This window comes from Nicotiana tomentosiformis, chromosome 2 (assembly GCF_000390325.3).
Source record: "Nicotiana tomentosiformis chromosome 2, ASM39032v3, whole genome shotgun sequence".
In the NCBI taxonomy this organism is placed as follows: Eukaryota; Viridiplantae; Streptophyta; class Magnoliopsida; order Solanales; family Solanaceae; genus Nicotiana; species Nicotiana tomentosiformis.
In genome coordinates this window covers 28,041,395-28,067,030 of record NC_090813.1, presented here as the reverse complement: position 1 = coordinate 28,067,030, position 25,636 = coordinate 28,041,395, and the positions used below count along the sequence as shown (strand labels likewise).

Below are 25,636 nucleotides of genomic sequence, written 5' to 3'. Positions count from 1 at the left end.
ATCTTAAAAGTATATATAAAAATTATATATTTATATGCCAGTTTGGTTCGGATTTTTTTACTCAATACCAAACCAAATCAAACCAAACCTTAGTCAGGTTTTTTAATCGGTTTGGTTTGACTTTTCGGTTTGGTGCGATTTTCTGGTTCGATTTGTGCACCCCTAGCTAGAGTAGCTAAAAGTCATATGTTGATCACTCTCAACTTGATCATTCAAAAAAAAAATCTTTTTTAATAAGAAACTCTTTAATTTATAATCTTTTATAAAAAATTTAAGGGTGTTTTATTTTAATTTAACAAAATAGTTTATCAACATTTTTCTACCAAATATAAACTACTTAATAAGTATTAATTTCAGACTTTTATTCACACACGCAACTACTTATTTATAAAATTAATTTCAGCACTTAAAAATAGTTTATTTACAATTATTACCAAACGGGCTCATAGCACGTTTAATCTACAATTGATAGACCTTTATGTTTGTTCTTCTTCCCCTAATTAATTCGAGCAAATTCAATGGATTACAAATAGTGAAACCATCTGACTAGCAAGTCAGCTCAATTCCTGCCGATCAGTATGGCCTACCGCTTTATCACTGAGCTACTGAACAACATAAGAAAATTCTATCTCATAGAGTTCAACAAGTCCTTTTTTAAAAATATTTTTTATTGCTTTCAATTGAATTTTTTTTTTCAATATGCAGATTCAACTTAGATTTGAACTCATAATTTTACAAATACGATAAATTTAGTGCTAAGAACCAATGTGAAGTCATCTTTAATCAGGGGCACCGTTCATCGAAGAATTAAATTGTGCAGTTAGATAAAAATTCTTTTATCTAACTACACCGTTAGGATTTAGGATTACAATGAATTTTTAGTGCTAAGAACCAGTGTGAAGCTACCTTTAATCAAGGGGCATCCCTTTCAAAAAATTAAATTGTACAGTTAGATTTTATCTAATTACACAATTATATGTATACATGCATACACTATATGTTGAATTTTTTTGACTTTTTCATGTGTTAATTCTGACCCTGTCATCAGGGGTGTCAATGAATATTTAAAAACCGACTAAATTGACCGAATTGTACTGCACTGAACTGATTTTTAGGTTTCTTTTAATACAACCATAGGTTTTTATATAAATCTACAACCGTACCGATAATTAGGGTAGGTTTTTTATTTTATGAAAATAAATCAAAAAAATACCGAACCGTACCGAATAAATTTACATGTGAAAAATATATTTATATATTAAGTTTAAAAATAATAAAGCATTAAATATTTTCTTGGGCCTTGGAATTATGAAAATGGTTACAAGCCAACAACTAATTAAAATCAAATTCATAATTCCCAAACCTATTAAGCTACTCCTACTTAAACTAAATTATTTCCATCATATTCACTAGCAAGACACAGTATTCTAGTGATTATGAGTTGTAAACTATAATGTATTGAATATGTTTTCTTTCATATGATTTAAATTTATCTTTTTGAATGTTTAATCTTCTATAGACTTTATTCTTGAGTCCTAGCTTGGTTAATATCTTTCTACTCGTGTGATTTATCTTCTCTTGTCTTTGCTTAGTTCCTTTTATGCTGCCGTAGAATAGTTGATGGATCTATACTCTAGTCATCTTTCATGTTTTCTTAATTTATCACTATTTAAATAGTAAAACTATTTAAAGAGTTTTGTTATATCCTATAAAAGTATGTGTGTTATTGCATTCTACTTTTAGCAGTGACTTTTACATGATATTTTAAAAAATACGAAAAATTAACCTAATCGTACCGATACCTAAGAGAAACCGACATGATTGAGACGGTTTTGAATAGTCTAATTGTGATTATACAAAATGCAATAACCGAAAAATTGGCGTGGTACAAATTTTATAAAATAACCAACCGAACCGAACCATTGACACCCTTATCTGTCACTATTAAAAATCTTAAAAATCGATCAAATAAAAATCCTAGCCCGCAAAGGTTAGCTGAGTTGGTTGGGTAAATGGTTCCCACATGGGAGATCTGGGATCGATTCCCCTCACCAGTAGCCTCGTCAGTCAGAGCTCGTCGCACTCGGCTTGATGAGTGCAGTTTACATCTCCTGTGTAGTTTGCGAGCTATTGCACAATGAACAAGTTATCCAGTGCACACTCAAAGGATAGCGACTACGGGTTTTCTTGGTAATTTTTCGGAAAAAAAAATAATCCTAAATTCGCCTACTACTTGCAGAAGTTACCTTAGTTTGGCCAGTACGCTAAGCTCGGCAAGAGAATACTTGTGGTGTGAAACAGGGGGCAATGCAGTCAGAGAAGTAAATGCTTGGGTAAAATCATTTTGAAAAATTGTGGCAATGAGCCTTCAAAATTCTAATTCATTTTTGTTACAGTAAGTCCAGTGTCCTCTGATTTTATTAAACTACCTTCAGACCCCTCAGTTTAAGGTTGCAACGTCTTCCCACACCAAATAGTTTTCAAGTTTTACATTTTAATCCAATACAATGTAACTAATATCATATATTTATGTTCTGAAATTAACAATTGAGTTAATTACAACACTGTCTACCTATATGCTAAACCAAGATGGTTCAATTAGTTTTAATACATTCTTAAAGCTAGCATATTTACAATTTTCAATAAATGTTTTAAAATTTCATATTATAGTCTATTTTTACATTATTATTTTGTTTTATACATATATTTATAGAAACAAGATAGTAAGATTTATATCTCATGTTTTTGAGGTTAACACACCACACCCATAATAGGTAATACATTTCGTCTTACACCTGCACCTTTTAAAATAATAACCATATCTTATATCTTTGGATCAATGTCAATTTCACATGAGCACAACTGAAAAATTGTGACCCATATGTCTGAAAATGTATATAATATAATTTGGGATAACGAGTAACAAAAGACAATAAATGAAGAAGTTTATTTAGCTTGTCAGTTTGCTAAAACCCCATGACTTGAACAAAACAAAAATGTGTTTTTGTATTATAACAAGTGAACAGTTGCACACGAAATCTGAACTTTGAGTTGCATGCTTAGAAGAAAAAAAATTGAGTGTCTACAGATTATTTAGCCGTTGCAGTGTCTTATTTGGTAATTTCAACTCAGACTTGTCTCTGTAAGTTTCATTACTTGTTATCAGGTATGTAGGCCATGCCAAAAGTATCATTTAATTGTTTACTTTTAACAACTTAGTATTTCTTGCGGTAAAAACTATTTGCACTGATATTACCCGATAAATACATGACATATGTTTTTACACACATGGTATCATTAAACATAGTCAAATATTCCATATTTTACCATGATTGTTACCTATTGTATTGTGTGTATTGTTACTTTAAAATACTATATTTATTTTGATTGTTGCTTAAATTTTATTGTATCATACTGTTAAATCTATCGTTATGTATATAACTATGAAAAATGCCAATTTATGTAACGATCGATTTGGTATAGTCGTGCCGTTGCCTTTTCTTTTTCTCACCTTGTCCTTCCTTATCATTAAATAATCTTATTTTATCTTTTACCTTACTTTTTTTATATTATAATTTTATCCCGTATCTTACATTTTCTTTATAATATTATAAGTTTATTCTACATGACATTATGGAACGATGACAAAACGATAGTAAGTTATCACTTAAATTAGTATGATTTGGTATAATATATTTTTACCATTTCTCATAAAAAATTATAATACTAACATAAAACAAATGTTTAGATAAATGAGGCAGAAGCGCACTCTTAGGAAACTGTCACTGAATCTTTCAGAAAACCCAGTCCCCGAGTGTCACTCCTTCAACTTTAACTTATTAAATAGGGGTATTTAATCACAATTCACCAATATTATTACTTAATTTTTTAATTTTAAATCTTTGCAAGTACTTATTCCTCATTCACATAGGTATTGTATGGATTCCATGTGTCAAAGCATTTTGCTATATTTCAGGTTGAAGCTCTGTTAGGGTTAAGAGAAAATACAAGATATTTCACTAACGACAAAGGTCGGAATACCCCAAAATATAACGGAGGATAATATTCTGATATTTCGTATAGATGAGGAAATTTTACCTTTTTCCCTATATAAATAAACACAAAGTCTTATCGAAATACTTATCAAACTTTTGAAGTTCAAAAAATTATTAGAAGTCATGATACACTCCTTGGGTTGCGATCTTTTTTCGTATCTTACGTGAACGCATGATACTTTGTCACTTGGCTGCCGATACACCTATAACTAAAATGGAGTAAAATCTTAAGAGTAAATTTCAGAAGTTGAAAAAGAATCTATCTCCAGGCTGGTATCATAAGTTAGCATGTGAACTTAAATACATATAAAACAGTAAAAACACTATGCAATATCAGTTCCTTCAATTCCCCTTCCCATAGTAAACAACTCACTCTCCTTATCCCCTTCTATCTCAACACTTTCAATCATAAAAGCAGTCTCTCAAACAGTTCCTTCACTCTTTTTGCTTTCACCAAAAGTTTTGATTCAGATTCTCTAAACCATTAATTAGCCTTCAAATTCAACTACTTCCCATATATTATCCTTACATTTCTAGACTCATAACTTTCTTGAAAAATGAAAGATATATTCTGTGCATCCCAAGCTGCAACAGCAATATGTCTTAGTATGGAAGAAGCTTCTTCCTCTTCAGCTTCCTCTTCCTCTATCCAACTTGGCGGCGGCAGCATTTCCAGTAGCCGCGCTATTGACCGGTACTACTGTTGGAATTAATGCATTTTTTTCTTTAAAAATGATAGTACTACATATCTTTAAACTAATTGATGTTTTTTTAACTCTTAAGTATCTCTTAGTTTTTCGAAGAAGAGCTTTGGAGCAATGGTAAAGTTGTCTCCGTCTGACCTTTAGGTCGCGGGTTCGAGCCGTGGAAGCAGCCACTAATGCTTGCATTAGCATAGGCTGTCTCGGTCACACCCCTTGGGGTGCGACCCTTCCCCGAACCCTGCGTCAACGCGAGATGCCTTATGCACCGGGCTGCCCTTATCTCTTAGTTTTCAGGAAGTCATAAAAACTTTAATGCATTTTAGTAACCAATAGAACTTGAGTATTCTTGCAAAATATTAATTTTAATCTTCTCTTTAGGTACAATCCTATTATCAGAGATTCGCGAAGAACAGGTCCTAAATCCGTCTCTGCACCTTGCTCAGCTCACTCACCAATTTCACCAAAACCTCAGAACAAGAACCGAAAATCATCCTCGAAACCGGCTAAAGAAACCAAGAGAAAGGGCTCAAGAAAGCCATTGATAGGAAAGGATAATGAGAAAAGGAAGAGTAGCAGTGTTGAGGGAAATGAGAATATTAGTATTAAGACAAGTAGTAGCTGGAGGTGTACAAAACCTGGTGAATTTATAACACCACCTGGTTCTTCTAGGTATCTTTTGGGTGAGAAAAGTAATTTGTTGGATGCTTTATCAGATTTTGACCCTGTTCTCAAGTTGGTTCCTAGTAATTCTGTGGAAGCTGTGAAAATAGAAACAGATGAATCTTGTGCTCAAAAGCCACCACCATCTTCTGCCTCTACTAATCAGGTCTCTTTCCCCCCCTTCTCCTTTCAAATCATAAAGTGTTTTTGAAGAATTAATCTAAATAGCCGCCCACCCAACTGTTAAACTAACAATAGCTGGTGAATGTATAAGTATGTATACTCCACGTATAATATGTGTATAAACATATATAATCAGTATATAATATTATGTATACCGTTTAAGAAAAGTAAACAGTAATTCTGACTAGCTATTTGCGTAAAATTCCGTTTCCGAAGACAATTTTACATGGCTATCCCTTTATTCGCCGCAAAAGGGTTTTGTGGCGACCCTTTAAAGTGATAATTTTGGTGACGATCCTTGTAGAAGCCAAGAAAGTACAAAACCTTTCAGCTATAATACTAGATCAAATGCAAAAGGTCTGTCTAGCATTAATCTAATTTAATAGAATCTTAATTTCCTTTTCAGAAAGATACAGAAAACACTTCTCTTGTTTGTTAGCATCATAAAGTTAGGAGGATTAGTTGTAGAAAGTGGTCCAAAAAAGGACCAAAGAGACAATATATGACATAGTAATGAATATTTGTTGCAGGTGGTTGTTCTTAGAGTTTCACTGCACTGTAAAGGATGTGAAAGGAAGATGAGGAAACATATCTCCAGAATGCAAGGTGTGTACCTCTGCACTTTGTGATAACTTTTTTCTCCTTGTGAAATTTGTTGGGGACCATTGACATGCCTTCTTTGACATTTTCTCGATGTGTTCATTTTCTTAACTTATATACACTTGCAGTATAAATTTCAGGAAAATGGCCAAATTTGCCCATTTACTGTGCAAAAAAGATCAATTTACCCTTTGTTATACTATCCGCATAAAAATACTCCCGTTGTTACCCAAATGGTTCAAATATACTCCTCTATTAGGAATGTCCAAGATGAATACTCAATCCTACGTGACACTGATATTTTGGTGAGATGGACACCAGATGTCATGACATGTCACCGCCCCCAATCCATTTTACCCCATCCCCTCCACTTCTTCTCCACCACTAGAACCTTCTTCCTTCCACCACCACTATCTACAATCACGACATGTTAAAGAACTAATGCTTTCAATAGCGCATGTCAAACTCAGTGTTAGTGCGACATGTAACCTATAGTTCTTCTATGTATAATTACCTTATAAGCAATCTGATCGTGCAACCTTATCAAAAAAAAAGAAGCAATCTGATCGTGCAAATATCTTTTGCACTGTGCAGGCGTGACATCTTTCAACATAGATTTTGCTGCGAAAAAGGTAACGGTTATTGGGGATGTGACACCATTAGGGGTTCTTGCAAGCATTTCAAAGGTGAAGAATGCACAGCTTATGACACCAACACTGGCTTCTTCAGTCCCTTCTTCGGACAAAGTTAATTTGAGTAATTCTGAGTTCATGAGAGATGTCAAGCAGCAGTTGGTACTGTCTCATGACAACATAAATAATAATGTTCCTCCAAGTCCAGCAACTATTCACCTTATGTAAATTTTTAAGTTTATGTGCTTTAGATAAAGGAAATTATATCCTGGGATTTTTTTATCATCTTCATTGTGGTGCTGTTGAACTTTTTGATTTTCATGGAAATTTTTTTGCTGACTACTTACTTTACCACATGTCCCAGGATAAACTCGTCGGAAAAAAAAATACTTGTAACCAAACCAGGCAATTTACTCATAAGAGTCACAAGACTGAAGTGAGAATACATATCACATAACCAAAATTTTATATGCAATTTAATTACATTTATTTTCTTGGTGCGAACACTAGGTATGAGTAATTTTTTCCGTTAAATTCAGCATTGTTCCAAAGTTTTCTTGTTGCAGATACGACTGAAAGAATGTATCCTCAGCTGCTCGGAAAGGAAAAGGAATCTGGTAGTAATAATTCTCAGAGAAGCTCCCTCTTACATTTTTATTCTCTTTCCTTTTAACTTTCTGAGCCAAGTGTGCAATATTATTTGCTACTCCCTCCGTCTCAGATTCTGTGACCCTATTTTTTTTTTAATTTGTTCCAAAGAGAATAACACTTTTTTTTTTGGAAATAATTTAACTTAAAAACTTCCCATTTTACCTGAAAATGAAAAGCTTTCATAGTCCCACAAATGTTATAGCATATTTATAGACCACAAGTTTCAAAAAACTTTGTGCTCCGTCGAACAGATAAATGAAGCGGAAGGAGTATCAGTTAGCAAGCTTCCTTCATCTATATCAGTTAATCCACACATACATAATCAAATCTTTATTAGGGTTAAATTATTAGATTCGGTCTAAACAGAAAACTTCAAGACTTACAAAAGAAAAGAGCATCATTGGACTCGATCATGATCTACATAAATTTCATGATGTCAAATTAACTGGCCTAAAACCAAAACTGATACATGGAAAATACAAGACAACCTTAAATCTCAGCCTATACTTTTCTTGGCAAGGAAATCCTAGCCTACACTTATCAAGCAGTATGCCACTGGGTACTTGATCTTACCACAAAGTCAAACTGACAAATAGAAAATACGCACAACACGAACAAGATCTGCAGCCAGCACCAACGATTACTCATTTGCTAATTAAGCTATATTCAACCAACAACTACCAACTAACAACATAAACACACTAAACCAAAGAACAAAAGAGCAATGAATTTCTAGCGGGCTATTCACAGAAAAAACCATGTAGGAGAAGATCAACATAGTATCTACTAATGAACTTTTAACATATATAACAAAGACCAGATAAGTTACTATATGGAACATGAAATGTTTTATCTTGATGATCATACTAACCTTGTAATCCTGCAAATCCCCAAGATAATTATAAATTACAAAAAGGATCTAGTCCAGACCTCCAATCTACCCCCAAAACGTACCATGGAATAATTAAAATACAAATGAAACACAGAACACCTAAAGAACAAAGAATCGTGACTTTCTTTTCTTCAAAGACAGACTCTTGAGTTCACTTCGCAAAACAACAAAGCGTATATAGGTTTAATTGGTCTATTGAGTTTAATCTCCATCTAATCTGAAGTTGAACGACTACCATCTATTTCAGATAATTTTCAGAATGAAAGGTGGTCGACATTTTTTTTGATAAGTAGGTGTTCAACATTTTTAAGAAACTGGGGTCATGTTAATCTCTAATAAACTCAGATTTCCCAGTGAGTACTAGGATTAAAGGTGTAGTATGGTATGAATAGCATTACTTAAGCAAGCACCCTGCACTAATGGCAAAACTTGTTTCAGCAAAGCAGAATATACCCTCACTGCTCCCACATATCGGTAGCAACAAACTTTTCCCATGTAATCTTTGTCTTCAGCCTCAGAAGTCACAGCTCACGACATATAGGACTTGGAGCAATTGAGCGGAATGATTGAATTAGAGAAACGATAATTTCACGAAGTATTATTGAATATTGCTTTTTTTAATTAAGTTATATAGTTCATCCTGTCACTCAAAATACCATCTGAAATGTAAAATAGCTTCGAGCTCCATTCCACTAAATTACAAATATTTTCATTCGAACCTAGTTCCTACAACTAAATATAAAAGCCTACATTCTAAAACCCGAGATTAAAAAAAATCTAAACATATAATAAGCAAAATATAAACGAACTACAAACATACAATGCAACTCAATGCCTACCATACCTCAATCACAGAATGTCAACTTCAACTGGAAAACTTCGTTTCTATCAAGTCGACATCATAAATTCAAACCTAGCATTAGGATTCTCACGCAGTACCAGTCCCCGATACTTCTCAAAATACTTCTCAGCCTCGTCGTTCTTCTTCAACATTGTATATATCATACCTTGACACAAGTAAGGCCTAAAATCACTCGGCTCCTCATCGACTAACTCATGATAAACCTTCAACGCATCATCATATTTACCTTCAATAACCCATATTTGCGCAAGCAAGAGCTTAAAATCCCTCATTTCATCCTTCCTATTCTCCTCCTCACAGATTTTAATTCCCTCCGCAACTTTTTTCTCTATTTCCTTCATTTCCTTTGTCGATTTGTCTTCTGATCCTGCCACCACAACAAGCCCGCGATAAGCTTCAACGTGATAAGGATCTTTCAATATTACTTCTCTAAAACCTATTTTGGCTAATTCCAGCTCCCCATTATGAACATACAAATGAGATTTCAAGAAATGCCACTCTGTCTCATTCGGCTCGAGCTCAATTAACTTGTTTAATATGCTAAGGGCATCGACTAATTCTCTATTCTTAATGTGATTTTCTAACATATTTCTCAAGACTTCAACACCTTTGGGGTTAGAGAGGACTTCCCCTTCGAGGGCATTTTCGGTATTACTGTCTGAGACTGCTTCATTTGCAGTTGTATCAACATCATCGGGGTTAGAGAGAAGCTCCTCTTTGAGGGCATCTTCGGTATTCTCTTCATTTACACTTGTTGTGTCCGCAGACGGTGGGGGAGATAGCGGGGTAGAAATGGCTGATTTAGGGTTGAGATAGAATCCGGTGAAGAAAAGTGCAGTGGCTGTAATGGTGGAGATTAGTGTGGGTTTAAGGAAAGAGAGTGGAGTTAATGATTTGAAGGTTTTAGGTTTAGGGGCTTTAGGATTTGAGGAGGATGATTTGATGGGTAAGTAAGAGGAGGATAAAGATGGTGGTAATGGAGTTCTAAAGGAAAGAGAATTATTAAGGGGTTGTTTAGTTAACAGAGAGCAATGTTGATGGAATGAAGGAATGAATTGGTTATGAAAATGGTTTGTTTTTGCGGCGAAAGGGTTTAAGGTGTTCATGATGTTTGGTTGGGGGTGTTATGGGGCTGATGAAGAAGAATTGAAGAAAGAGTGAGAGCTCTTAAACCCTGATGATAATGGGAGGTCAATTGCAGAATCCCAATTCTTGGAAAATTTTGGACAAGTTACGTATTTAGCCTATCTATCAAAAATAATTATATCCGTTAGCTAAATATATTAAAAATATATATACTAATTATATATAATATAAAATATATTTATTATATATTAATATACAAAAATATATATTTTTACCGACTATATTATTTTTTGAAAATCATTATACAATGTAGTTTTCCCGAAAATTATTTTGGCAAAGGGAGAAAGCAGCAAAGGCATATTTATTTTAACAGATAGGCCAAATCGAGCATTTGTCGCCTTTTTCCTCCCTCTCTCGGCACAGTTTAAGCTAACGTGCTTCGACCTCGTCAATGGCAGGAAAGAACAAGGTTGATGACAAAATACCTAAGCTCAAAAACATCGGAAGTATCTCGTCTGCAGTCATGGAGTCAATCTCTGGAACTTCCAAAACGCAGGAAGGAGGTGGAATACTTACCCAGATCCCTTATGTCAGAGACTCTGCATCCGCAAGTCAACAGCAGAAACGAGCAAATCAGAGCCTTATTCCTATGCAAGTGAACTTGAGAGATAGTGTAACGCCTCCTCCATCTAAGGGTGTTACTATTCCATTGGGCAAGGAGCTGGAAGCTGGAAATGAAGCTTCAAAATTAGTTGATGCCACTCTGGGAAAGAAGAATGAAGATGAGATTCAATCACCATAACACATTACTGTTCCATTGCCGAAAATTACCAGAAAATCAACTTGGGTTGGGGTCCTTAATGGTGATCGATCAAGTGCTAATGGTATGCCGTTGCACTACATTACTCCTGAATTAGTAGTAGGTAATCTTGTGGTCAAACTTGAGAAATCAAATTTAGAAGCTGAAACTTTGTAGTGGAAATGTGCCCTAATCATCTATGTAATTGGGAAAAAGCCAGGGTATAACTACATGCATAGATATATAAACCAGATATGGAATACAGTCACTATGCTAGAGCTTTATTCTCATGATGATGGCTACTACATTGTTAGGTTTCAATCCATGGCTGATATGAAGAAAATTATGTGTGAGAGTCCTTACACAGTCAACAATAGGCCTATGATAATGAAACAATGGAGTGCACAGTTTGATTTTGATGCTGAATTTTTAACTGAGATTCTTCAGTGCGTTAGATTTCCCAAACTTCCCATGAACTGCTGGGGAGGTAGCTCATTAAGTAGAATAGCAAGCACAATAAGGATTTCACAGTTTGCAGATGAGTGCATTGACAAACAAACTAGAATGTCTTATGCCAGATTTTTCATTGAGGTGAATGTCACTAAACCTCTTCCAAGCAAGGTCCCTATTATGGATGACTCAGGTAGGCTTTTTGATCAGACAATGCAATATGACTGGAAACCTGAATTCTGTGGGAAATGCTTAAAAATTGATAATGATTGTACAAAAGCTCGCAAGAAAGAGGTTAAACAAGTTCAGCAGCCCAAAATAAATAGGCCACAACATGTGAAGCAAGTGTGGAAGAGTACATGAGTTGTGTTAGCTCCTACACACAAAACTAACCAGGGGCAAACAGTGATGCTGAATGAACAAAGGATCACTACGTGTGCTGATGAGAGCAGAGTAGCAGAACCAATACCTGTAGAATGCCAACAACAATCTCTTGATAAAGGGAAGGAAGCAGCTAAAGTAAATAGCATGCCTCTGAACTATGCACAAGCAGTTGTATCATCTGGTAAGCAAAGCCCTAGCCAACAGACAAATATACCTATGATGGCTAATTTGTCACTACCATCTGTAGGTGGTACATCCAAACCTACTTAATGTCTTGGTTGGTGTAGAACACTAGAGGTACCAACAAACGTTAGACGCAAAAAGAGTTGAGTACCTATTTAAAGAGAATAATATTAAACTAGTTGGTTTAGTATAAACTAGAGTCAAAAAAGATAAGGCAGATGGCATTGCTAATATGGTAGTGCCAAGATGGCTAGCAAGATTTAACTACGAACATGCTGCTAATGGAAGAGTCTGGGTATTATGGGATCCTTCCTATTATGATATAACAATGATAAATCAATCTACTTAAGCTATGCATTGTGATGTTAGAGGAAGGAAGAATCAAATGAACTGTCTCATGACAGTCATTTATGGGTTTAACATAATTGAGTTGTGAAAGCCTCAGTGGGTGCATCTGCAAAACCTTGCAACACATATCACCAAGCCTTGGCTTATTTGGGGAGATTTTAACTCAGTGTTAAATGTACAAGACAGACTCCCTGGGAATCCAGTAATAAGTAATGAGATTCAAGACTTCACAGCCTGTATGCAATGTTTGAACTTATGCGAATTACCTTGGAAGGGGGAATACTATACATGGTCTAATAAACAACAAGGTGCAGATAGAGTTGTCAGCAGGATTGATAGATCTATTGGAAATGATGAATGGATGAATAATTTTGGTCATATGGAGGTGGACTACAAAATGCCTTTTATCTCAGATCATGCTCCCATGATGATCACTTTAAGGAGAGTTGAATCCAGTGGCAAGATCCCATTTAAGTTCTTTAATGTTTGGGCTGATCATGACGATTTTTTATCAGTGGTTGAGGGAGTTTGTAAGACACAACTACATTCAGAATTGAAGCAACTTAATAACAATGGGTTCAGAGGAGTAACAACTAAGATAGAACATCTCAGATACATGTTGTAGGATATTCAAGAGCAGCTGAACATGGGCTACTTTGATGCAGTAACATTAGAGGAGAAAAGGTTACTTGAAGATCTGGAAAGATGGTCACTAATAGAAGAAAGCATCCTTCAACAGAAATTCAGAGTTACGTGGATAAAACTTGGTGATTCTAACAACAAATATTTCTCACCTGTCATGAAGGAAAGAAGTCATAAAAAAGTTATTACAGAACTAAATAATGCTTATGGAGATAGACTCACTGACCAGAAGCAGATCCAACAAGAAATAATTGTCTTCTACAAATCCCTTATGGAATCAAGATCAGCTCACTTGCCTGCAGTGAACTAAAAGATAATGAAACTGGGACATGTCCTCACACACTCCCAACAGGTGAGCCTTTGTGCTATGGTCACTGACCAAAAAGTATTTGAAGTTCTGTATGCAATTGGAGATGACAAAGCACTAGGTGTTGATGGCTATAATGCATTATTTTTCAAAAGGACATGGACACTTATTAGACTAGAAGTGTGTCATGCAATGAAGGAATTCTTTCATTTAGGAAAGCTTTTTAGAGCAATTAATTGCACAACCATCACTCTGATTCTTAAGGTTCCTCACCCTATAAGTATCAAGGAATATAGACATATAGCTTACTGCACTGTTCTGTACAAACTAATTGGCAAAATTCTTGCAAACAAGCTACAAAAAGTTATTGCTTCAGTTATGTCAGACACCAGGCTGGCTTCATTTCTAGCAGAAAAATTATAGATAATGTTCTACTGGCCCATGAGTTAGTCAAGGCTTACTCAAGGAATAATATTTTCCCAAGATGCCTCATCAAAGTGGATATTTAGAAAGCCTATGATACAGTCGACTAGTGGTCTTGCATTAAGTTTTGGAATATTTGGGATTTCCAGTTCAATTTGTCAATTGGATCCTAGAGTGTGAGTCAACAGTGAATTATAGCATTTTCATCAATGGGGAGACTACTAAGCCATTTGATGCAGCTAGATGGCTTAGGTAAGGAGATCCCACGTCTCCATTTCTCTTTGCCATAGCAATGGAGTATCTAAGCAGGAACCTAAAGACACTTAAGCATGAAAAAACTTTTCACTATCATCCTATGTGTTCTATATTGGACCTAACTCATTTGAGCTTTGCTGATGACCTTCTTCTCTTCACAAGAGGATATACTACTTCTGTTGTCCTATTGCACCAAAAGTTCAATATCTTTTCAGATGCTTCTGGGCTTAAAAACAAATCTAGCAAAAAGCTCAATATATTATGAAGGAGTTAGCAACGAACTGAAGCATGAGATTCAACAAGACCTAGGGTACATTCAAGGAGTATTGCCTTTCAAATATCTGGGCATACCTCTTGATACTAAGAAGCTGTCAATATTGCAATGACAATCTCTCATTGACAAAATTGTGAGCAGAATTTCTTCATGGACAACAAAGAAACTATCTTATGCAGGCAAAATACAACTAGTTCAAACAGTAATCTTTGGCCTTCAAGTTTACTGGGCTCAAATCTTCATTATACCTGCTAAAGTCATTAAAGCAATTGAAGCACATTGTAGAAGCTATATATGGTATGGGGTGAATACAATAACCAAAAAGTCTTTAGTAGCATGGGATAGGATGTGTTCTCCAAGAGTTGTTGGAGAGCTGAACATGATTAACTTGGCCATGTGGAACAAAGTTGCTATCACTAAGACCTGCTGGGAGTTGGCTAACAAGAAGGACAAGTTATGGATTATATGGATCCATAACTTCTATATCAAAGAGCAGAAATTCATGCATATGGGAGTACCAAAGCAAGCCTGTTGGATGGTTCGGGCAAGGGACATGCTACACCTTATTAACAATTTGTCACAAGACATAGTTATAAAATAAGTGTACATGCAACTACTAGGTATACTTCCAAAATTTCCATAGAAATGATTGATGTGTCAAAACCAAGCAACACCAAAAGCCATCTTCACCATATGGCTTCAAGTGCAAGGAAGAATGTTAACAACTAATAGGTTGAAGAAATAGGGAATGCAGGTAGATGACACTTGTTGTTTCTGTCATCAAAAACTAGAGACACGAGATCATTTGTTTGTTGAATGCGAATATGATAAATGCCTATGGCACATACTCATGCACTGACTGCAAATTCAGTATTTAGACTCATGGGAAGCAAATCACCAATGAATAGTTATAAAAACTAAGGGCAGATCTCAGATGGCAAGAGTACTTAAGCTAGTCTATGCAGAGTATATTCATGCACTGTGGATTGAGAGAAATTCACGGATCTTTGAGAAGCAAACCACTGCATGGGAGGTCCTAGCTAGGAGAGTGGCTTGCATGTGCAACTTCAGAGCTGAAGGCTATACACGAGTGTTGCTCAGCAATTGTAAATATTAGTCATTAACATGTAGAGACTAAAATGTGTATAGCGAGGCAAAGAATGTAGATTATTTTTTGGATACTTTCTTTTCTCTTGTAGAGCAGACTGAGATGGTCTACTCAGATTTGTAAATGTTACATTGGTGATTAATAGAAAAAGTTTAATTATAAGAAAAAAGCATATTTTAGGCTCAACCAAAAAGCTTCAATGGTTGCTTCAAGGAACACTATTATTTGGTTTGCATAACAGTGAACGAGAAATAAGAAGTCCTTATACTTTAAAACAACATCAATAACAATTACAACATCTCAATTTTAAACAAATTAGATTGGTTAGGTGAATCTTTAATGTTCATTCTTGTTGCATTTGGAGTTGGTTTCATACCTTTACTCTATAATTTGTTTTTTAGGGCAAAAAAGGATTCTCGACGATTATAAAGTCTCTAAATCTCATACCTATCTCTGCAATATTATATAAATGCTAACCAAATAAAAGGCACTAGCACTTTGTGTGACTGCTTCCAAAGACTGTGGTTAATGGTTCATCATTTAATTTAAACCCACCCAATTGCTTAAACTAAAAATAGTCGGTGGAGGTATTATATATATGCATAATTTATGTATTATATTTGTATAATTATGTATAATCAATGTATAATGCATGTAGATGATTAGAAAAAGTAAACAGTGAATATGGCCAGCTATTTGTGTAAAGATCCCCAATATTTTCGTAGATGGCCTTGTACATACATACGATTTAAGGGAAACTATCAGTTATGTCCATTTATAAGTAGCTTAATATAAAAATTGACCAATTTATAAAATATTACTAATATTAGCCAATTAACTATTTGTAGCCAAAATATTAATTCTTTACTTTCTTTTGAGTGGGTGTTATTAAAATAGATTGGGTACATCTTAAGGAGTTTGAAGTCCAGTTTTGGGATGATTTGGCGGAGTTTTGAGTTGGTTTGAATTGAATTCGATATAGAAGATGAACATGAAAAAAATGACACGTGTATCACATTGTGTATCATTTATGTATCACATATGTATCATATTTGTATCAAATGTGTATCACATATATATACATGTATACACGTGTGTGAGATACATACGTGATACATGTTTGATACATGTGTCGCTGAATAATTTTTTGAATTCGATTTTAACTACGAATTTTGATACCAAATCAGTCCAAATCACCTCCAATCTTTCTCAAATTTTGTATATTGACTCATCTATATGTTTTCAATGAATTTCAACCATACCCATTGAAAAATGTCCTTTTTGCTTAAATTTTTAGAATCTTTTATATATATATATATATATATATATATATAATGTGTGTGTGTGTGTGTGTGTGTGTGTGTGTGTGTATTTCATCACTTTATTTGTTATCTCATACATGAAATTTTCTTTCCGTTTTGCATCTAATATTGCTGACCACACTTAAAAATATGAAAAGAGATCTTTGCGTGTGATTCTTGAAGAGAAAGAACCTTATTTATTTGAGTTTTCAATTTTTATATGTACTTGACTAGTTTTGGTAAATCTCTAATTAATGGCTATAAGTTGGTAAGTTGAGACTCATTTGGGACATTTATGTAAGATTTTTCGAAATTTAACGCATAGAATGACGCCTAAAAGCCCAATACATTTACTTGGGTCCAAACACCAGGAAATTACACCAATGACCTTAAAAATATCTGGTCGTGATTTTTCAACCCCCTTACCCCATGAGCAAAGATTTAAGGTCGAAAGTATTGTCCGTGGGACAAGTGAAGAGTAATACTTATTAAACTTGAAGTTATGCTTATAAAGGAAACGAGATAAAAAAATTAATAGTGATACCGAAGTGTCTTATTTATGCAAATCACCCGGTTAACAATTATTTATGCAAATCACCCGGTTAACACATACGGATGAACTACAAATTTCAAACAGAATTGAGCCCAATTCCAAGTGGTCAACATTAGCATTATCTGAGGCGACATCCCACAAAACTCTATTACGACTTACTATTGCTCCCATTGGGATAAGGGTTATCATGTAGCGGTGTGCGCTGAATTTTTCGCAAGCACCATAGACCTATACATACTATTTTAAAAAAATATTATTCAAATATACTTTTTTTCAGTGTGTCTTTTTTTGCTTTGACGTTACCTGGCTCAATATGCCATTCTGTTAATTGCTAGGGGTCTTTGTTTTACATGGATTAGGCTTAGCCTGGGTTTCATAAACGTTCCTTGAAGCAATTTTATGCGTTTGTTCTTTAAACTCTATAGGAGATGTTCAAATGCATTTTGTTAGTAAAAGAAATAGATTGGCAATTAGATATTTAGACTAGAGGAAATCTTTTCACTTTAATTAGAAATAATACAGAAGTACAAAAAAGGAACTAGAATTACATTATCAAAATACTGGAACATCCCATGCGTTATTTTGAGATGTCTATATTAACATGTGATTTGTTAACATCATCATTGCAATCCAAGTTTATGAATCAGCCTCACATAAAATGGTTTGATATGCTCATGTTTGCCCTTACATCCCCTTTAATTTTGCCATGAATCAGTATTTCAGATACTGAAATTTATTAGAGATATATACTTTTAGCTACTCCTAAGAAAAATAGCCGACAAAATGATATTTTTTGTGTATATATATATATATATATAGAGAGAGAGAAAAAATATACACATTTTATTCACTTTTCGATTAGCGAATGCAATTAGTGTCAAACCGGGCAGTTTTGTATTTTGTCCAATTATTATTTGCAAATATTAATTTGGTTGTAAAACTTTCGATTTCAAGTGAAATGTTGAAATACTAGTTAAAGGTGTAGATTTTCCACTAGCAATTCTTTACATTTCCTAAATCATTTTTCCAAGTGCAGCTCACGTCCAAACACTTCTGCTAACTTTTATTTTTTCAATTTTAACTTCTAAATACTCTTTTTCTTTTTCCGACTTCAACTCAAATTTGTCCAAATGCCTGAACGTACCATATCCACAAGTACTTCACTACAACCTTCAATTTTACGTGTGCAAAACAAGTAAAGCTGATCATAAGAAATTTACAAAATCAGATCCCATCTCAGCTGATTCTATTCATGGTTAAAGGCCAAATGATCAATAATTCTACTCAATTTCCCAAACAGTGTAGCAGGACTACTTGAAGGGTGTGAAAATGTTGCTCTTTAGGTTTCTGCTCCTTAGGATGTTTAGCTACTACATGTTGTGTTTGCTCAAAATGAGAATTCCGATTTTAAAAAGAAAAGAGAAAAACAAAAGGAAAGAAAGCTGCATAAACTCTGTCAAACTTTATATAGTACTTTGTGCATAGAATTTTCACAAAGGGGATTTAAGAAAAAAATTAAACACTCAAAAAAAATAAAGGGAATTCTAATGGAACACAAATAGTTGTTGAAAGTGATGCTTTTCCATTGCCTTTGCTGCGTAAATTTATACAATGGATTTGTGAATCCAAATCTAAGAATCTAAGTAGATAAGTACAACAGATATTTACGCGAGAGTTAGAATGTGAGGAAACTTAGGACTTTAGTTGATAGCAATTTAAAACTAAGTGAGTCACGTGGATAATGCGAAGCCGTTATGATTTTGAATCTCAGTATCAAATTCAACATCTAATATATATACATAATACTTAATTTTGACCTTATATATGCTGTGTAATTTTTTGGGAGAGAGGGTTCATCCCTAGTTGAACAGAACAATACATTCTTTAACTGACTTGGTTTTGGGTCAACTTAAAGCCACTTCGCTAGCGTTTGGACATAGATTTGATTGAAACTTGAAAAAAGAGTTTTTGAAGTTATGTTGAAAAATAATTTTTGAAAGTTGAAGTTGTATTTAGACATTCATTTTATTTGAAGAATAGTTGAAGTTTTGTGAGTGGAAGAAAATTTTTTACCCCAAAACTATTCTGAAAACTTGAAAATTTTTGAAGTTTTTTTTTTTCCAAAATATGATCATAATTCATAAACAAAAAATATTTTTAAATTTTTTTTTTTTAAAATGAAGCCAAAATTTTCATGTCAATCATGTGGGTAAGGAATAAAAAGTGGAAGTACAAGTGCACAATGAAAATCTGCGTGCCATATTGTTATTCTGGAGTGATCAATAGGCATAACGGCGAAGGCCAAATATACCTCTATATTTTCGAAAATGGTTTAAAAATACCCCTCGTTATATTATTAGACTATATATACCATTCTCGTCATACTTTGGAATAAATATATCCTTATTTTGGATGGAGTGCCACGTGTCAGTACCAGATGAAAACGACCCATTTTTTTTACCCGATCCGTTTTAAAAAACCCACCACCCGACCCGTTTTAAAATTCAGTTTTTTTTAAAGCATATATTTTGTAAAAACTGAATTTTTTTTTGTAAAAACTGAAAAAAAGGAATTTGCAAAATATATATTTTAAGTCTTTTCAGTTTTTTTAAAGTATTTTTTTTGTAAAAACTGAAAAAAATATATATTTTTTTAAATGCTTTAAAAACTGAAAAATATATATTCTGTAAAAACTGAAAAAAAGGAATTTGCAAAATATATATTTTTAAGTCTTTTCAGTTTTTTTAAAGTATTCTTTTTGTAAAAACTGAAAAAAAAATATTTTTTTATAAACTGGAAAAAAAAGACTCTCCTAAAGCAGTGGGTTACATATGCATTAGTTTTAAAAAAATAAAAATATTTTGTAAAATCTTTTTTTTTCAGTTTTTATAAAAAAATACTTTAAAAAATTGAAAAATATATATTTTAAAATTTTTTTTTCCAGTTTTTACAGAATATATATTTTTTAGTTTTTAAAATATTTTTTTAAAAAATATTTTTTTTCCAGTTTTTACAAAAAACATACTTTAAAAAAACTGAAAAGACTTAAAAATATATATTTTGCAAATTCCTTTTTTTTTTTTTTTCAATTTTACAAAAATAAAATTCAGTTTTTACAAAATATATGCTTTAAAAAAACTGAATTTTAAAACGGGTCGGGTGGTGAGTTTTTTAAAACGGATCGGGTAAAAAAAAGAAATGGGTCGTTTTCATTTGATGTTGACACGTGACACCCCATCCAAAATAAGGGTATATTTGTTCCAAAGTATGACGGAAAGGGTATATATAGTCCAATAATATAACAAGGGATATTTTTAGATCATTTTTAAAAATACATGAATATATTTGGCCCTTTGCCGTATGCATAATCTTTATAAATAACGAGCCTTCTTATTTTACAATCTCATTTAGCCTTCACTTTTGGCAACTGTTATCTGTTTATCCAAGCAGTGTAAAATATCTAATTCTGTTGCATGTAACTGGAAATATTGTACTGTCCATTGTTAAAGGGCAACCTGATGCATTAAACTCCTGTTATGCGCGAGATCCGAGAAAGGGTCGAACCATAAAGATCTACTGTCCATCACTGAAATATGCAAATGAGTGGTGGCGTATATTATGTTCTCTCACTATCCCAATTTATGTGACGATATTTGACTCGATATTATACTGTCCATTATTGAAATAAATAATATGATATTCTTTTTGGGATAGATCGAGAAGGGAAGTATGGCACATATATTGATATATTGTCTTTTCAATGGTCTATCCAAAAAGTAGCCTTTATAATTGAAGCAAGGGTCAAAGAGAATTATTACACAACAAAACGAAATACCTCAGTGCCTATGTCATTTGATAACCACTACTATTTCCTTAGTTCAGGCTCTTACGCAAGTAGCTAGAAGATGACATAAAACATTCCAGAAAGGATATTTGGCTTTGAACTATCAGAAATAATACGAGAAGTAAAGATTTCTCAATCATTCCTATAAGTTTATGTGGACTTTTCATGACCCTCAGTCTGATTTTGTCAACATATATCCCTTCAATAACGAACTGCACCGCTACACTGTGACATTGGCACGCCTTCTTTTTAACCTGTTTAAAAAAAATTATTATTGTATTATAATATTTTTTAATTTTAAACTTTTTATTAAATATTTTTATTGTTTTCTTAAATTAAATGCCTCGTTAAACATCGCAATATAAAATGTAACAGAAAAGTATTAAATTTCGTTAAGATGGCTAATTTTCAGAGGCGAAGCTAAGATTTAAAATTTATGGGTTTTAAAATTCATAATCCGTCTTAGTTAATAAGTTCACAATTAAATATTTATACATATTTAATAAATTTTTTAATATAAATATAATATTTAAGTAAAAGTAATTAGGATCGATCGAACCCGTACCTAAAACAGTAAGCTAGCTCCGTCACTGCTAATTCTTTCTAGAAGAATAGAATGCCAACTTTTCTTTTTCCTCTGGACTCTTGGAGTACTGGCTTACTTGGTTATTTGTGCGTGTAGATTAATTCCATTGACATTTGACGGTTGAAGAACTAAAATCACTTACTATGTAACATCACTAACGACCAAACATCTTTTAAGTGGTAAACCCAACACAAAAAGCATCATGATGTCTACAAAGCTAATCATCGACCTATAGCCAAATGAATATTCATTTCTTATATATATATCCATTATGTTAATTTCATGTCATTTGAATAATCTTATTATATGACATTGCCTTTGTTAATACGACACAAACTTCTCAATTAGAAAGCACATTGAAGACAATATCAAAGCTCCCCATGTATTTTATTACTCTACGTGTTTGTTATAACATTGGTTTCTTACCACCTGGTCCACCTCATAGAAATGAACGATTTATATTCTTCTGAACTAACTATCTTGTATATTTAATCTTATCTTCTGTTTTTCCCAAGATTTTTTTTTTAAAAATGCAGCTATATCTCTAGAAGCTTGTTCTTTGTACAATAAGAATCAGAAGCTTCATTTTGTCGTTATAAAGTGCTGGTAACATCCCATGCCTAACTTTATAAAAAATGTGACTCAAGAGTAAACATAGTGCTGTGCATAATTTGGTAAATATCGAATTATCGTATCGAAATCGAAAATTTTGATATTTGGTATTCGATATTTTGGTATTCGGTATGATGTTTGGTTTAAGTTTTAAAAATAATTTGGTATTAGGTATGATATTTGATATTTGAAAATAAAATACCGAAATACCGATACCGTACCGAAATATATATTATATTACACAATACACATATTATTAATTATAACATAAATATAAAAAATCTAAAATTTAACTTTCCTTTATTTTATAAGTTCATCAATTAACTCTAAGCAAGTAACAAGACATTTCTAATGACCAAATTTATTCCTTTATGTACAATTTTCTCTCTGGGTTGATATTTACTGGTTTTGGATAAAACTTTTGTCAACAAACGTTTTTAGTTTTGTACTTTTGAGTGCTTTAATTAAGAATATTACAGTCTATGACTCTACGCACTAGTTAGTATTCAAACCGAATAAACCGAAATTACCGAACCGAAAGGAGAAAAACCGAACCATACCGAATTTAATTAGGTACGGTATTAGTATAGCATTTTAAGAAATCGAATATCGAAAATACCGAATCGAAATGTCTAAATATCGTACCGTACCGGCCAACAAACACCCCTAAGTAAACATCATCCTCACAAATCCAATTTCACATTGCCAACCACACACTACACCTAAGATAATGTTGAATATGCTTATGTCTGCTTTATACGGAACTTTGAAGCAGCAGTAAAGTTATTTTCGTGTATGATCTGTATGTTACGGGTTCGAGTCATAGAAGCAGCTACTAATACTTGCATTAGGGTAGACTGTCCATATTACACATTTTGGAGTGCGACCCATTTTTCAGACCCGATATAAATACGAAATATTTTGTGCATCGGGTTGCCCTTTAACCACGCACCACACTTAAGGTAATGTTGAATATGCTTATGTCTGCTCTTACATCATCAATTGACAATAAAACATGTACTATAAAACAAGCAATGTTGAAACCATATAGTAACCCCTAGGACATACCAAAATTCTCTAATCTTTTGACCAATATTTTTCCTAAGGAATTAAACAATGGCTGTTTCCACAGTGCAGCCACATTTTGTGTTGTTTCCTTTTATGGCACAAGGCCACACTATCCCTATGATTGACATTGCGCGGTTATTAGCACAGCGCGGAGTTAAAATCACAATCCTTACGACACACCTAAATGCCACTAGATTCAAGACAGTCGTTGATCGCGCTATAGAGTCAGGACTAAAGATTCAAGTAATTCACCTCTATTTTCCGAGCTTAGAGTCAGGACTACCCGAAGGTTGTGAAAATTTTGACATGCTTCCATCTATGGATTTGGGGTTGAATTTTTTCGATGCTACGAAAAAACTTCAACCCCAAGTGGAAGACTTGTTGCAAGAATTGAATCCATCACCAAATTGTTTAATATCTGATATGTGTTTTCCTTGGACTACTAATGTTGCACAAAAATTTAACATCCCTAGGATTGTTTTTCATGGGATGTGTTGTTTCTCTTTATTGTGTTTACACAATCTGAAAGGTTGGAAAGAGTTAGAAAAAATAGAGTCTGATAAAGAGTATTTTCAAGTGCCTGGATTACATGACAAAATTGAACTAAACAAAGCTCAGCTTGCAAATATTGTTAGGCCAAGAGATTCAAATTGGAAAGAATTAGCGGATCAAATGAAGAAAGCAGAGGATGAAGCTTATGGGATAGTAGTGAATAGTTTTGAGGACTTAGAACAAGAATATGTCAAGGGATTGAAAAAGGGCAAAGGCAAGAAAATTTGGACCATTGGCCCTGTTTCGTTATGCAATATAGAAAAACAAGACAAAGCTGAACGAGGAAACAAGTCTTCAATTGAGGAACACCAGTGCCTAAAATGGCTAGATTCTTGGGAAGAAAACTCTGTACTCTTTGTATGTCTCGGGAGCCTATCGCGGCTTCCAACACAACAAATGATAGAGCTAGGGATTGGTTTAGAATCGTCGAAACGACCCTTTATTTGGGTTGTTAGACACATGTCAGATGAATTCCAAAAATGGCTGGTGGAAGAAAATTTTGAGGAAAGAGTTAAAGGACAAGGAATTTTAATACATGGTTGGGCACCACAAGTACTAATATTGTCTCACACTTCAGTTGGCAATTTCTTGACACATTGTGGATGGAATTCGAGTCTCGAAGGAATAACAGCTGGCGTGCCGATGATCACTTGGCCAATGTTTGCTGAGCAATTTTGCAATGAGAGACTAATAGTGAATGTACTAAAGACAGGAGTAAGGGCTGGGATTGAGAATCCTGTGATGTTTGGGGAGGAAGAAAAAGTGGGAGCACAAGTGAGCAAAGATGATATTAAGAAGGTTATTGAAGAAGTATTTGGTGAAGAAGAGGAAGCTGAAATGAGAAGAAAAAGAGCTAAAAAGTTGGGAGAGATGGCAAAAAGGGCTGTGGAGGAAGGGGGTTCCTCTTACTTCAACTTGACACAATTGATTCAAGATGTCATTGAGCAAGCAAAATTTTGAAAATCCATCTAGTATTTTATTTTTCCTGAGCCGAGGGTCTAACGAAAATAATGTCTCTGCCTTCTTAAAGATAAGGGTAAGGTTTGTATACACACTACCTTTCCCAGACCCTATTGTGGAATTACACTGAATTTGTTGTTGTTGTTGTTGTTGTAGGATTACAAAAGTTGATTGGGGAGAGGTGCAATGTATGCCATATAGTTATCAACTTGACAAGGAATTATTTTGTTATTGTTACAGTAGGTAAAATTCAGTGACTGTACGTGAAATTAATCCGAGTTTTTTTAACCGTATGTACACATTTTGAGACTTTGGAATTTAATCTTGCTAATTACAAATCATTTTTCATTGAACATCCCGGGAAAAATAATGAAGAAAAATGGCAGTGTTGGAACATAATACCTTCTGCATTCTGTAACTTAGCAGAAGGAGAAAATTCTTCTTAATGCTTCATGCAGGGAAATGGTCCATATGTCTAGTATCAACTGCAATTAAATTAGTTTTCTTTTATCTAAGGACGAGTTTTAAACTTTTAATCACATTCCTTTATTTATCAGCCAGCTTTCGTGTAGTATCAAATGCAGATTTAATGTTCAGTGCACCAGTTAATATAATGGTACTAATAAATACACATTTGTTTTACACTGCCATTCAAGGGCGGA

The 25,636-nt window shown here is 33.7% G+C and overlaps 4 protein-coding genes across 4 annotated transcripts; 3 read left to right on the top strand and 1 right to left on the bottom strand.

The window, feature by feature from the left end:
* The first annotated feature begins 4,390 nt into the window (after positions 1 to 4,390).
* Positions 4,391 to 7,119, top strand: LOC104121246 (protein SODIUM POTASSIUM ROOT DEFECTIVE 2-like). Its single transcript, XM_009633195.4, has 4 exons — positions 4,391 to 4,749; positions 5,138 to 5,585; positions 6,133 to 6,208; positions 6,797 to 7,119. Exons 1-4 carry the CDS (start codon positions 4,613 to 4,615, stop codon positions 7,060 to 7,062), a joined length of 927 nt encoding a protein of 308 aa, XP_009631490.1. The 5' UTR covers positions 4,391 to 4,612; the 3' UTR covers positions 7,063 to 7,119.
* A 2,146-nt stretch (positions 7,120 to 9,265) lies between these two features.
* On the bottom strand, positions 9,266 to 10,345 carry LOC104121251 (protein SLOW GREEN 1, chloroplastic-like). The gene has a single exon (XM_009633201.1). The coding sequence runs from the start codon at positions 10,343 to 10,345 to the stop codon at positions 9,266 to 9,268; it is 1,080 nt and encodes a 359-aa protein (XP_009631496.1).
* Positions 10,346 to 13,447: 3,102 nt separating this feature from the next.
* Positions 13,448 to 13,861, top strand: LOC138904522 (uncharacterized). Its single transcript, XM_070193027.1, has one exon. It carries the CDS (start codon positions 13,448 to 13,450, stop codon positions 13,859 to 13,861), a length of 414 nt encoding a protein of 137 aa, XP_070049128.1.
* A 9,585-nt stretch (positions 13,862 to 23,446) lies between these two features.
* LOC104121245 (UDP-glycosyltransferase 73C4) lies at positions 23,447 to 25,315 on the top strand. The gene is made up of 2 exons (XM_070195109.1): positions 23,447 to 25,050; positions 25,131 to 25,315. Exon 1 carries the CDS (start codon positions 23,511 to 23,513, stop codon positions 24,972 to 24,974), a length of 1,464 nt encoding a protein of 487 aa, XP_070051210.1. The 5' UTR covers positions 23,447 to 23,510; the 3' UTR covers positions 24,975 to 25,050; positions 25,131 to 25,315.
* Positions 25,316 to 25,636: the final 321 nt, after the last annotated feature.